This window comes from Jaminaea rosea (genome assembly GCF_003144245.1).
Source record: "Jaminaea rosea strain MCA 5214 unplaced genomic scaffold BDZ90scaffold_20, whole genome shotgun sequence".
Classification (NCBI taxonomy): domain Eukaryota; kingdom Fungi; phylum Basidiomycota; class Exobasidiomycetes; order Microstromatales; genus Jaminaea; species Jaminaea rosea.
In genome coordinates, this window is record NW_020289994.1 from 178091 (window position 1) to 190562 (window position 12472).

Sequence of the window (12472 nt, forward strand, 5' to 3'; positions counted from 1 at the left end):
TAGCTCTGTGACTGTGTTACTCTGCATGATCTTCGCCTGACTCTCGCCGGTAAGGTGGGAATAATCCACTCAGGCGTGGCTCCTGGCCGCCGCCTGCGCTCCCCGAGCCTTCCCCGCGCGCGATCCTCACTTGGAGTATATCATGACTTTCTCCGGCAGCGTCTTGAGCGTGAAAGTCACCGGCCACTGACAATCGTCATCCTTTGACATGTAGAGACATTCCCTCGTCTTGCCGGTCCTAGAGGCTACGCAGACGCCCCACAGCTGATGCTGGCAGTCATCGTCCGAGCCGTAGCCATCGCCATTACAAGGCGTCGCGAACTCAAGAGTGTCCTTTGCAAGGTAACCCCAGTCAGCGACCGTATTTTGATAGATGCCGCAGGGAAAGGTGACGTGAGTGAGATCGTCTTTTCGCTGGTCGGCCTCGCAGTACTTTGCGAAGCCTGCCTTCTCTGGGTCTTGTCCGGGGCCATCCCAGCTGCAGGTGACGTGGTTGGCAGTCGTGAGAGGCAGAGTTGCCAGGGCGAGTGAAGCCAGTAGGGTGAGATGAAGCATGGTCGCGAGGCGGCAGTTGGAGGGGAGGATGGATGGAAGGAGTGAAGACGAAGAGTCGCTGTGGCCGGGGCGATCCTCGCCGTCGCCCCTTTGCCCAGCTCACGGAGGATAGCGAGGCAAAGGCCTTTCATGAGATTGCCGCTGGGCACGGGGTGTAACGGGTGATGACGAGATCATACCGAGAGGTGGGATCTAGATGGAGGGAAAGCAAGGAGCGGAAAGATGGAGGAGCGCAGCTTTTGAGCGTATCTTTAGTGCGGGGAAGCAGGCTCAGCCACGTGCTCGCTTCCGCGCCTCGCTGCCCGAGAGAGCGACTTCTGCCCAGGCGGGGCGGTGAGAGGCCTCACGTTTCACGAGTCTCAGTGATCTCTGTCGCATCGCCTGAACAATGATGGTCGCTGCTGAATGGGACAGAGTTCGACTTGAGCGAGCAGAATACTGGTACACAGGCGCCGGCGCTCTGTGAATTCTCCGTCCCTCGCCCTACCTTGATCCGCTCTTCGCAGCAGCATGGCTGCCCGCCTCCCCTCTCTCTTCTGCCCTGCTCGGCGCCCCTCATTTGTAGTAGATGATCACCTTCTTCGGCAGCGTGTCGCGCGTAAAGGTCTCGGGCCACTGGCAGTCATCGTACCGCCATAGATACTTGCATTCTTTGGTCGTTTTCCCAACGGGGACGATGCAGACAGCCCAAAACGAGGTGTTGTTCTGGCATTGCGATGTGAGAGCGTAGCCACCTCCATTGCACGGGGTCCCAAATTCTAACAGACCATCACCGAGATATCCCCAATCGGCGACGCGCACCTCTCTGGGTCCATCACAGCGAAACGTCACGCGCTTCTTGTTCACGTAGTTCTGACCTGCCTCACAGAATTTTGCAAAGGAGGCCTTCTCAGGGTCCGGGTCTGGTCCTCCCCAGTTGCAGGTAAAGTGATTGGCTGCCACATTGGGCAGTAGGCTGACGAGCAGCGCGATGAGGGGGACGAGGTATCGCATGGTTGCGGGGTGTGGGTGAGATTGGTTGCGATGGAGAAGAGGCGCGAGGAGACGTGGCCATGAAGGCGTGACTCAGACCTCACGCCTTGCTCCTCAATCTCCTCAGAAGCCGACTACTGTCAGTCATCTCGAACAGCCGCTGGGCAGAGGGCATGGCAATCAATGAGGAGAACGTGTTGAAGTGGGAGAACATGAAGTGGCTCGAGATTGAAAGCAACGACAAATGGTCCGCTGAGCGGGAGTGGAGTCAATGGCGGAAGGACGCACGTAGTTCATTGCCTCGCTCCCGTCATCGCGCCTCATCGGGCAGAGGCGCACGCCATGTCATGACTTCTCTCTCAACGACCTCAACTGCAGAGCAATCACTACGCTAATTATCGCTGTCATTACTCAACGCATTGTAATGTAGGCGTCTGCGCTTTGCGCACAAGCAAGTCCCGTCAGTCGGCCTCGCTCTTCGCGCCCGCCATCTTCCTCGACACCTACTCCACACTCGCTCTCCCCGCCCCCCTTTCCTTCCTCCCTCAGCTGTTGTAAATGATGACCTTGGACGGCAGCGTCTCAAGTGTGAAGGTCCCTGGCCATGCACAATCATCATAACGATTCAGATATTTGCATTCGCGGCCACTCTTTCCCTCGATGCAGATCCCCCATGCTGCGCCACCGGTCTCGCATTGAAGGCTGCTACCGTAGCCTCCTCCATTACAAGGAGTGCCGAATTCAAGCAGTCCCGGAGCTAGAAAGCCCCAATCGGCCACCAGGGACGTCGGATTGTTGTCGCAATGGAAGGTGGCCTGGTGATCATTGACCTGGTGCTGAGTAGCCTCGCATAGCTTGGTGAAGCCGGCTTTCCCTGGATCAGGACTGGGGCCGCCCCAATTGCATGTGAAGTGATTTGCGGTCGCTCGTGGCGCGAGAAGGAGGAGGGAAGCAGTGATCAGCGGATTGAGATGCAGCATCGTGATCGTCACAGAGGTTGCATAGATGGTGTGGGCAGGCGTGGAGGGGAAATGAGAGAAAGACTAGGCGTCGCCACGCTCCGATGGCGGACATCAAGATGTGTCTGAGCGCATGGAGGCACGTTGACTAAAGACTGCGTACTACTTTGACTCAAGGCTGCTCCTCTGAAGATGCGGATAGTAAAAGGCATGGCCGTCGCGACGAAATGGACGAGCGGGATGATATGGAAGGACGAGAGCAGCGAGCCAGAATGGCTTGAGGTACAGCCACGTGGCTGCTTCCGCGCAAGCACAGCGTGGAGGCAACGACTCCTCGCTAAGTGAGCGGTGAGCGCTTGAGCCGTCCTCACGACTCCATTCTATCTCCTCCGCAACGACGATATCCCTCTCTGTTGCGAGCAGAAGTGAGCGCGAGGAAGGTGGCGAGATTACGGGCTGCCGCGCTTGGGAGGACAGTGTATTCAGAAGACAACTTCGAGGATTGTTGTAGTGCGAGGGAGAGCGCTGAAAGGGCGAAACGGTCCGCAACCGAGGCCAAGGCCGGCACGGACCGAGCAAGCCACTATCAAGGACGTTCGTACCAGCACAATATTCGATGAAGGCAAGCCGAGGTCAGTCTCTGGACTGACGGCGCAAGACATAGGCGCAGTCATTCAACGCACGATCGTTTGTCCGAAGCTCAACCGAAACACGTTGCTGCCAAGCCAGAAATCTTCGCGGACTCGCCGGACACCGGCGCGACCCGCCTACCCCTGCTTTGACCAGATGTCGACCTGCGCCGGCACGTCGTCTATGTCAAAGGTATCTGGCCACTCGCAGTCGTCGTCTTGACCCATGTAGTAACAATCTCAAAAAAATCACGAACGGCGGAAGAAGTCAGACGTCTCCTCAAGCCAGCCTCATCCATCTCCTCGCCTCTCGCCGTACTCACTAACGTGATCCGGATCAACCTGCTCATTCGCCGGCCCAACACACACGCCCCAATACTGTGTTGTGCCACAAAGGTCTGCATAGCCATGGCTACCGCAGGGACAAGCGAACTCCAATTTCCCCGGCGCGAGGAAGCCGTAGTCTGCCACTTTTGTGTCATTCCAGCAAGCGTACACGGCCCGGGTCGCATCCAAGCGGGTGACATTGGAAAGGCAGTAGTGATCGTAGCCGTAATTCGAGGGGGAGTACCACCCTTGGTCCTCCCATGAGCAGACGCGGTGTTTAGCGTACGCCGCGGGGGTGTGGACGGCGAGGAGCAGGGACAATGTGAGGCGGAGCATGCTGGGTGAGAGAAGGAGCGGCTGTGGCGGCGACAATGAGCTTGAGGGGAAGTGCTCTGATACGGAGCGAGCGGTCAGCATCAAAGGAGCGCAAGCTCTTCCACGTAGCTCAAGAGAGAGTAGGGCAAGAAGGCTGGGTCAAGGGCGAGCGAGAGGAGCCACACTCCGGGAAGATTGAGGCCCGAGTCAAACAGCCCTGCAGCGACATCTTCCCTGGAAGTCAGCCGGTGTAAGGCTTGTGTCCAGCGCACAAGACAAAGGCACGATCACGCAAAGCAGGACTCCTTGCTAGAGGCTCGATCTAATCAGAGATTTAACTACTTCGGCTGGAAGAAGGAACGCAGGCAGGGTAGCTCACACTGGTCCACCCTCTTAGCCCTGCTTCTGCCAGATGTCGACTTGCGTGGGCACGCTATTTTCGTCAAACGTCTTTGGCCATTCACAATCATCGTCCTGCCCTATGTAAAAGCAGCCTGCGGCATGAACGAGGGAATGGGGGGTAGGGCGTCGACGATCACCTCAAGGCGTCCACGTCCATCACGCATCGCGCTACTCACGAATCTTATCCGGATTCACCTCCTCACCCGCCTGCCCAACGCACACACCCCAGTACTGCATGGAGTCACACCAGTAGTCTTTCGCATAGCCACCTGTGCCACAGGGAGAAGCGAACTCTAGCTTCTGCGGCCCAAGGAAACCGTAGTCTGCCACATGCTCCGAGCTGTTCCAGCAAAAGTAGCCGCCCTGCGTTTCATTGTATCTGGTGAGGTTCGCCAGGCAAAAGCGAGTATATCCGTAGTGGGCGGGGGAAAGCAAGCCTTGGTCTTGCCATGAGCAGATGCGGTGTTTGGCATGCGAGACGGGCGCGAAGGCGACGAGGAAGAGAACAAGGGGGCAGAGCATGCTCGCCGTGAGGAGCAGCGACAATGAGGTTTAAGGGTGCGATCGTGGGTATGGTGTAGTCAGTCGAAAAGGAGCGCACGCTCGTCCACGTAGCCCAGGGGAGACTAGGAGCAAGAGGGGAAGATATCAAATCATGCCGACCTGAGCAAGAAGGATGGGTTGAGCGCCGCTCGCAGACCGGTGAAAACACGCGCCACGCGCGCTCCTGCCAAATGCGTGGCTCGTGCGTCGAGGGCGGACTGGCGACTCGAGTCGACGCGGATGAAATGAGCGAGGGCAGCGAGAGCGGGAGCGGAGGGCTCAGCTGTGCCGCTTGATTGGCCCATCGCTGCCAGATTGCATCTTGACCCTTTCTCACTCGATCCCTTCTTGTACCAGCCTTTCTCACTCGACCGCGATTCTTGACTTCTCTTCGAAACATTGCCCGCACGCACTAGCTGCCCCTGCGCAGTAGGCAGCGAAGGACACCTTCTGGACGTCCGCATCCGCGGTTGCGCTACGAGCACCTCTCGACTTCTATCCTGGCCTTTCTTTTCTCTCGTTACGTCCGTTCGGCGAGTCGAATCTGCCATCGACGGGATGCCTCCTTCATCATCTCTCTCCGCTGTTGCGGTGCCCCCAATCCTCCACCTGCCGCCTGAGGTCCTAATGGGCATCCTGGCTGACCTGGAGAATCCGCTCGATCTCTATCACATCTCTCTGACGAGTCGGGCTTTCCAAGCTCTGGCCAGCAATCAGCGCCTATGGGAAGCCCATTATTGGCGCTTCTATCGAGCGCAATACAAGAGCAAGGACCCGATACAACAGGCTCTCGCCCGGCGCCGCACCGCTCAGCGTCAGGCCACTATGTTTGAGTGGCTGTTTGCTGCCTCGTCTTATCCCTCCTCACTTTGCCTCGAACCTCTGGAGGTCATCGACTCTTCCACGTTGGACAAATTGACCGACCTTATGGTCGCTACAGCAGATCGGCTCAACTGTTTCACTTCCAGGGTCGTCGGCGTCCGACTCAGTCAACGTGGTACCATGAGGGACCGCATGCACAACTACTTCACCCGCATCCTCGATTGTGGTAAGATTGAGGTCAACGAACTCATCCAGTATCTGTCAAGGCTATTCTGCCACTTTCTTTCCAACAACACCTTCACCAGGGACAGCGTAGCATTCCTCCCGCTGTTGCGAGACGGAGACTGCAGAGACAACGGCATTCAAGCCACCGCGAGGCAGCTTCCCGACTTTCGCCTGCTCTTCGCCACTCGAATGAACCAAGATAATCAGCTGATCATGGATCTGTCTGCGGTGCGAGACCCTTCCAAAGACTTGATCCGCAAGCTCCTGCGCCTCGCCGAGCGCTACGGAGAGGACGCCAAAGAGCTGCTCGCCGCCCTCGCTAGCGACCAACAACTGACCGCCAGCAACATTGACCAAATGCTGAGTCCTTCTGCCCCGTCGAAGTGGCCACGAGCCATCGACGTTCATCACCGTGCTGGCTCGGGCTCATCGCAGCTTCTGCTTAGCAACTGTTTCTCCCTTGGCTACGTAGCCCAGCGTTTGCTTGGCTACCTGCAAAGATGCGAAGCCATCTCTTCGCTGCGGAGCCTCAAAAATCGCTGGAGCGTCAACGCACGGCAGAGGAGCAGCAAGATGGTCCAGGTCTCACCACGTATCTTCGTGTGTGTCAAGGACGACTGCGCCGAAGGAGAAGCTGAGCTGCCGCCTCCGACGCTCAAAGAGAGGGCAGCGCGATGCTGCACAGGGCTAGAGGAGGCCATGGAGGATCTAGCTCTATTCAGGGGAGGGGAACGCAGCGAGATGAGAGAGTATCTCGACACGCTGGCTCTCTTCCTCTGGGCAAACATGAAGTCCTTGGACCGACTGAGCGCTGCACATCGCGCCGCAGGCTCTACATCCCACAGCCAAAGCTCAGATGAGGAAGAGACCGACTACCCAGAAGGTTCTACGAGGCAGCTTGTGTGGCGCATGCTTGACACTATGCAAGATCTAGGGTTTGCCCACGTCAAGTCGTATCACAGCGACACTGAGGATCATTTCCCTCACATTGCCCTGTGGTGCCCCGCCTATCGGCAGACCATGCCCATCAACTACGTGTCGATCTTCTGCTCCGTCGCTCGACGCCTCGGCATTACAGCCGCTCCCACCATTATATGTGATATGCCTATCATCCTCGTCATCGAGGAAGGCGCCGAGCCACGTCAATGGCCTGGCAGTGGGGACCCAGAGAAAAAGGAGTGGGGTCGTTTCTTCATTGATCCTAGAGAGAAGGATTGCATCATCGAAGCCAAAGACATCAAGGCCAGCCTACTCAGAGAGGGGCTTGTTTCAGGAGGGGAGAGCGCCATAGAGAAGATGATGGAGCCAGCCACACCGCTAGACATTCTTCCACGCACAGCTTCAACCATCATGGATGCGGCACAAAGGCTCGAGCAAGGTGACTCGTCCACAGATTCGGACAATGACAGCAACAACGGAGGGGACGTCGGCGAGATCGGTAGCCCTAGCGTCAGTCCAAGTCTATCACCATCCAGCTTCACGCCTACGGCAGAGAATGGGAATTCCCTCGCCGCCTTGGGTGAATACCTCGACGGCCGTCGCTCATCGCTGCCCTGGCCCCTCTACCCTCCCTTGCTCAACTCCACAGCTGCGCGTGTCCCCTCAATGAAAGCTGAAATCCCTCGAGCTCATTCTCACACGGCAAGAGAGGATGCTGAGTATTCTGCCTGGTGGCTGAAGAGCACTCTGCGTCCCGACGACTTCGAAGGTGGCAGAGAAGGAATGTCTATGGCGATGGGACGCTTCATACCGGGTCATGCCGGCGGTTACTACGCAATCGACTCTGCTTTCTTTCTCGAGACTCTGGCTGGGCGCTCGGGCAAGGGTTTGGCGGCCGCGCTCGTCTGGAGCGACCCATCTCTCCAGGACCTGGAGGATGCGGACGTTATACGCTTACTCGAGGAGAGAATCTTTGGCTACGAGAAGCAACCCAGCCCCGGCATCGGCGGACAGGGTGCTGGCTCAGAGGCACTGCGTTCTGGGCCTGGTGGCATGTCGAGTGAGCTGCTCAGTCGAGCTTACCCAGGAAATGAGCGCGTTGAGCATCGAGTAGGCACGGTCTTCACGCATCGAGTCATGGGCTATCGAGGAGTCATTGTGGGCTGGGATCGAGACTGCGCTGCAGAGGGTGGTTGGATAATTCAGATCGACCAGGTGAGTAGTATTGAGAAGCAAATCGCGAGAAGTGATGCTAAGCAGCATGTCCCCTTTCTATGCGCACAGGAAGGCGGCAAGGACCAGCCATTCTACCACATCGTAGCCGAGGACGGGTCACGCCGTTACGTGGCGCAGTGCAATGTCGAGCCTGCCCACATCCCCGCCGGGTCGACTACCAAGCAGGCCGCTGCTATCTTGCGCCTTTACGCTCCTCTCTTCAACAACAATGTCCGCCTCCTGGGCGAGGCCTTTCGCTCGGTAGAGATCATAATGGGAGACATTGACAAGGGCCAGCAGGAGGGACGGGGGAAGAAGAAGAAGAAGGGTGTGAAGCGGTGGCAGACAGCAGCAGCGGCACAAGCGCCAGCGAAAGGCCAGAACGGCTACCTTCGCATGACTATGACTCAGTGGATGAAGGAAGCTTGGCCGCACGACTGAGCGGCTCGGACGTGACGAGGTGAGGTTGAGCTCTCAGCACGAGAGCGGCCGGTGGCATCTGCTTACGAATGACCGTAGATCGACATCTCATCTATATCCTCTCCAGCAATCAACACCATTTCTTGCGTTGTCAATCACCGCAGAAAAAGGCAAGGAGGCAGGCGCTGTGATCCAAGTCAAGTCGAGAACGCCGCGCCACGGACCGAGCTCAAATGATCAACACCCGCCGTCCTCGAGCCTGCTGAGCATCTAGTCTTTCCCTCTGGGAACTGTGGTGACCATGGCAGGGCGGAACCTGCCCGTCGTCGTCGTTGGCTGGGATGCAACAATCGACCAGGACGAAGCTTGAGTTCACCGCGGGGTCCATGCCCCCGAGGTCGGGAGTGATTCGGATGGAGCTCGGTTCAGCTTCCATACTGCCTCTCGCAGCTGTTGATGCATCTTGGCCCTTTGCTTCTTTACCTGCTGGCCATGTGTCCCTCTGCTCGTCTTTCTCCGTATCATCTTGTTACAAACAATTGATTCATCTGCTCCTCAGATCTTCGCGCTTCGGGTAACCGCTGACTGCCAATCGCTCGGAGCTTGCCCTCTCTCTCTGCCTGCGCTGCTTCGTCACAGTGCGTTGGCGGGGCAAGCAGCCTCGCAGCCTCGCGTCGGCTTTGCATTTTGACCTGCAAACTTCGCCTGCCTGCCTGCCCGCCCCGCTCAAGTCAATTGAGGCGCGGACCCCTGCGAGCTGCGTTGGTTGCTCCTCTTTCTTTGCCGCTATTTGATATCATCCATCCCCCTCGCTCGACCCCATTCGACTTCATCATCGCTGCGGACGATCATTCGTCGCCAACATCATAGCTTAGCGGCATCGCATACCCTCTTTGTCTGTAAGGCCGCTTTTGCATCCGGCCGGGATCACTTCGTTTCAGCTCAGCAGCTGCCCGTCATCACATTGTAGTCCCCTTCTCTGCTCCTCGCCTTCGCCACCATCATGTCGGACCACGAGCACGAGCGTGATCATCACGACCCGCAGGTGGCGCAGGATATCGATGCAGCAAGGCAGATGAGCCGAGCCAGGGCAGGCAGTATCGATCATCGTCCAGGAAGTGAGTCCACCAAGGCAGCGTGGCTGCATACAGTCAGCAACTGATCCTTCCCCCCTCGCTGCGCCAGGCATGACATCTCCTCGCCTCATACCCGGATCTCAAGGCCGCCGTCCCTCGATGCGTCAATCTGATGACCCAACAGCACCTCCTACCGCCCACTCTCCCCGCGACTCTCCATCAGCCATGCGCGCCCAAGCCGGCTCCTACATTGGTTCTCGCTCCCCCGTTACATCTCGTGGCTCAGCAAGCGCAAGTGCAGCGCAGCGCTTCTACATGCAATCACGCCGACAGCATGGGTCCAACACATCGGTTGACTCGGCCAGCCACTTCATCGACCACCGTGCGCAGCCTCACTCGATGTCCACTTCGAGCCAGCATCCGGCGCCTATCGCGAGGCATGCCAGCAGGCTGGGCAGGTCAGAAGAGCATGGAGTAGAAGAGGCAGTGCAGGATGAGACAATGGATGCAAATGTCGATGAACTGGCGCCGAGAAGGGGAACAACAGGGGAGCGTAGTAGCGGCGGCGATCACGCCCACACGCCACACACGATGTCCCGTCGCCCCTCTGCCCTGGAGGACGACGTCTGCTTTCCTCTCGACGCTCGTACATCACCACAGCAGCTCCCTCACTACCCTTCTGAATATCCTGATGACTCTCGAGCGTACGAAGAGGCGCACCACGACCATGCTGCTCATCACCATCACCCAGGCAACTTGCCCTGCGGCTTCCCCTGGACGTTCGACATGCAGGCGCTAGAAGAGTATGCCAATGATGAACGCGAGCAGCTTGGCTTCCAGGATGTGGCGTCCAGCAGCGCAGCCGCGAATGGGATGCGCAATCGCTCCAAGTCTGGGCGTGGGGTCAGCTTGGGAGTGGGCAATGGTGGTGGAGGGGATGCGAGCGGTGCAGCATACGGCATCTCGCCAGACTCGGATGATGCGACATTCTACTCGAGGAGGCCGCGCAAGCATAATGCTTCCGCCAATGCTCCGAGCGCTCCTGATCGTCCTCCAGTGGAGGAATCACAGAAGCAAGGTCGATACCAACGCAAGCTCGCCCTCTTCGAGACGGGCGGCTCAGCTCCTCCACCGCAGAACATCTTTGGCTCTCGAGCGGACGCCAAAACGCCGCTGCTCGGCGGTGGCGACAGCGAGCATGCTGCAACCTCGACTGCTCTGCCCAGCTACAACGGCACGGGCGGGGCCGGCGAGCCGGACGGGCCTGGCAAGCTGAATCGCTCCTACTCTCAGCCTAACAACCCCTTCCCCGGGCGCAGGGCCAAGAAGTCGACCAAGGCGCCCAGTGCCTACTCGCTTGGCGCGCCGGCGATGGGCATCCCCGCACCTGCCGACAAGCCATATCGCTTCACCTTCTACAGCAATGCGCTGCCCTCCACGATCCATGCAAGACATCTCGCTGAGCTGCCGGCGAAAGGGCAGAGCTTTTCTGAGTTGTTTGCGGGTCTGGAGCCGGGCGCGATGGGTGGCAGTGGTGGGAACGAGGAGGATGAGGGGGAGCAGCGTACCTCGCCTGGTGGGTCCACAGCTGCGGAGGGGCACCACGACGCTGGCAAGAACGGAGGCAGCGGCGCTGCTGCCAAGCCAGACCCAGCTCAGCCTGGTGCATCAGCCCTGACTGCCCAGCTGGCAGCTCGAGGGAACGCTGCTTTGGGTGCCATGCCTGGCCGCAAGGAAGGGACGACAGCGCCTCCCTCTCGCGCCCAAACCCCCGTAGCAGGAGGTCCCTCCAACCGCAGCTCAGCCAACCTTGCCGTGACCCGCACCTCGACCATCAACGCCGGCGCCAATCCGGCCACAGCAGCAAGCAACGGCCGCACGGTCCCTGGCGGCGGTATTCGCATGGATCAAGACCCTGAGGCAAACACTTGGTGGCTCGACGTCCTCTCTCCCACGGACAGCGAGATGAAGCTTCTCTCCCGCGTCTTTGGCATCCACCCGTTGACCACGGAAGACATCTTGATGGAGGAGACGCGCGAGAAGATTGAGCTTTTCCGCAATTACTACCTCGTCTGTTTTAGGTCCTTCGACCAGGACCCTTACAGCCCCACGTATCTCGAGCCGCTCAACATGTACATCATCGTATTCCGTGAGGGGACGTTGAGCTTCCACTTCAGGGCCACGCCGCACCCGCAGAACGTCAGGCGACGCATCAAGCAGCTCAAGGACTACATCAATGTGACGAGCGACTGGATCTCCTATGCGCTCATCGATGACATCACCGACGCTTTTGGTCCTCTTATCCAGAGCATCGAGTACGAAGTAGACTCCATCGACGAGCTTGTCCTGATTCTCAAGGACGTGGAGCAGAGCGACATGTTGCGTCGAATCGGTGCGTGCAGGAAGAAGGTCATGGGTCTCCTTCGCCTCATGGGCAACAAGGCCGACGTCGTCAAGGGTCTGGCGAAGCGATGCAACGAGAATTGGAGCGTCGCGCCCAAGAGTGACATTGGTCTTTACCTTTCGGACATCCAGGACCATCTCATCACGATGACTCAGAACTTGAGTCACTTTGAGAAGATTCTCTCTCGCTCCCACTCCAACTACCTAGCCCAGATCTCGATTGAGATGACCGAGGCGAACAACAGGGCAAACGATGTGCTATCCAAGCTCACGGCGCTCGGTACGGTTATTGTCCCGTTGAACGTTATTACGGGTCTGTGGGGAATGAACGTAAATGTGCCGGGGCAGGGAGTGGAGAACCTGCATTGGTTTGGTGGACTGGTGGCGTTCATGGTTTCGATTGCTGTGGCTGGGTATTGGGTCGCGATTCGATACCTCAGTGCGGATTGAGAGGAGAGAGGGGGCGACGCGCTGGGGCGAGGGGCAGAGGAGAAGGGAAGAAGGAGTGGAGACGATCGAGGCCGTTGGCGGGGATGGCCTGCGATCATGGACCCTGTTTTATTTCAGTTGAAAGACTTCTTGCAGCGTGTACAACTTTCTCAGCGGTGCCTCATTCATGCGAATTTACACAAGCAATGACGATGAGTACGATATCAACGCTTGAAGTGAA

General features: G+C 58.2%; 5 protein-coding genes across 5 annotated transcripts; 2 read left to right on the forward strand and 3 right to left on the reverse strand.

Annotated features, from left to right (window-relative positions):
* Positions 1–896: 896 nt before the first annotated feature.
* BDZ90DRAFT_234991 (hypothetical protein) lies at positions 897–1756 on the reverse strand. The gene has a single exon (XM_025507222.1). It carries the CDS (start codon positions 1546–1548, stop codon positions 1111–1113), a length of 438 nt encoding a protein of 145 aa, XP_025359048.1. The 5' UTR covers positions 1549–1756; the 3' UTR covers positions 897–1110.
* Positions 1757–1906: 150 nt separating this feature from the next.
* Positions 1907–2736, reverse strand: BDZ90DRAFT_234992 (hypothetical protein). Its single transcript, XM_025507223.1, has one exon. It carries the CDS (start codon positions 2505–2507, stop codon positions 2073–2075), a length of 435 nt encoding a protein of 144 aa, XP_025359049.1. The 5' UTR covers positions 2508–2736; the 3' UTR covers positions 1907–2072.
* Positions 2737–4150: 1414 nt separating this feature from the next.
* On the reverse strand, positions 4151–4746 carry BDZ90DRAFT_282373 (hypothetical protein; the record flags this gene model as incomplete). The annotated part of the gene is made up of 2 exons (XM_025509454.1): positions 4336–4746; positions 4151–4251 (listed from the first exon to the last, which is right to left on the reverse strand). The coding sequence occupies exons 1-2, from the start codon at positions 4679–4681 to the stop codon at positions 4151–4153; spliced, it is 447 nt and encodes a 148-aa protein (XP_025359050.1). The 5' UTR covers positions 4682–4746.
* Positions 4747–5260: 514 nt separating this feature from the next.
* On the forward strand, positions 5261–8344 carry BDZ90DRAFT_263283 (hypothetical protein; the record flags this gene model as incomplete). Its single annotated transcript, XM_025508594.1, has 2 exons — positions 5261–7903; positions 7973–8344. The coding sequence occupies 2 exons, from the start codon at positions 5261–5263 to the stop codon at positions 8342–8344; spliced, it is 3015 nt and encodes a 1004-aa protein (XP_025359051.1).
* Positions 8345–9095: 751 nt separating this feature from the next.
* On the forward strand, positions 9096–12461 carry BDZ90DRAFT_234994 (cora-domain-containing protein). The gene is made up of 2 exons (XM_025507224.1): positions 9096–9441; positions 9509–12461. Exons 1-2 carry the CDS (start codon positions 9327–9329, stop codon positions 12250–12252), a joined length of 2859 nt encoding a protein of 952 aa, XP_025359052.1. The 5' UTR covers positions 9096–9326; the 3' UTR covers positions 12253–12461.
* The last annotated feature ends 11 nt before the right edge of the window (positions 12462–12472 follow it).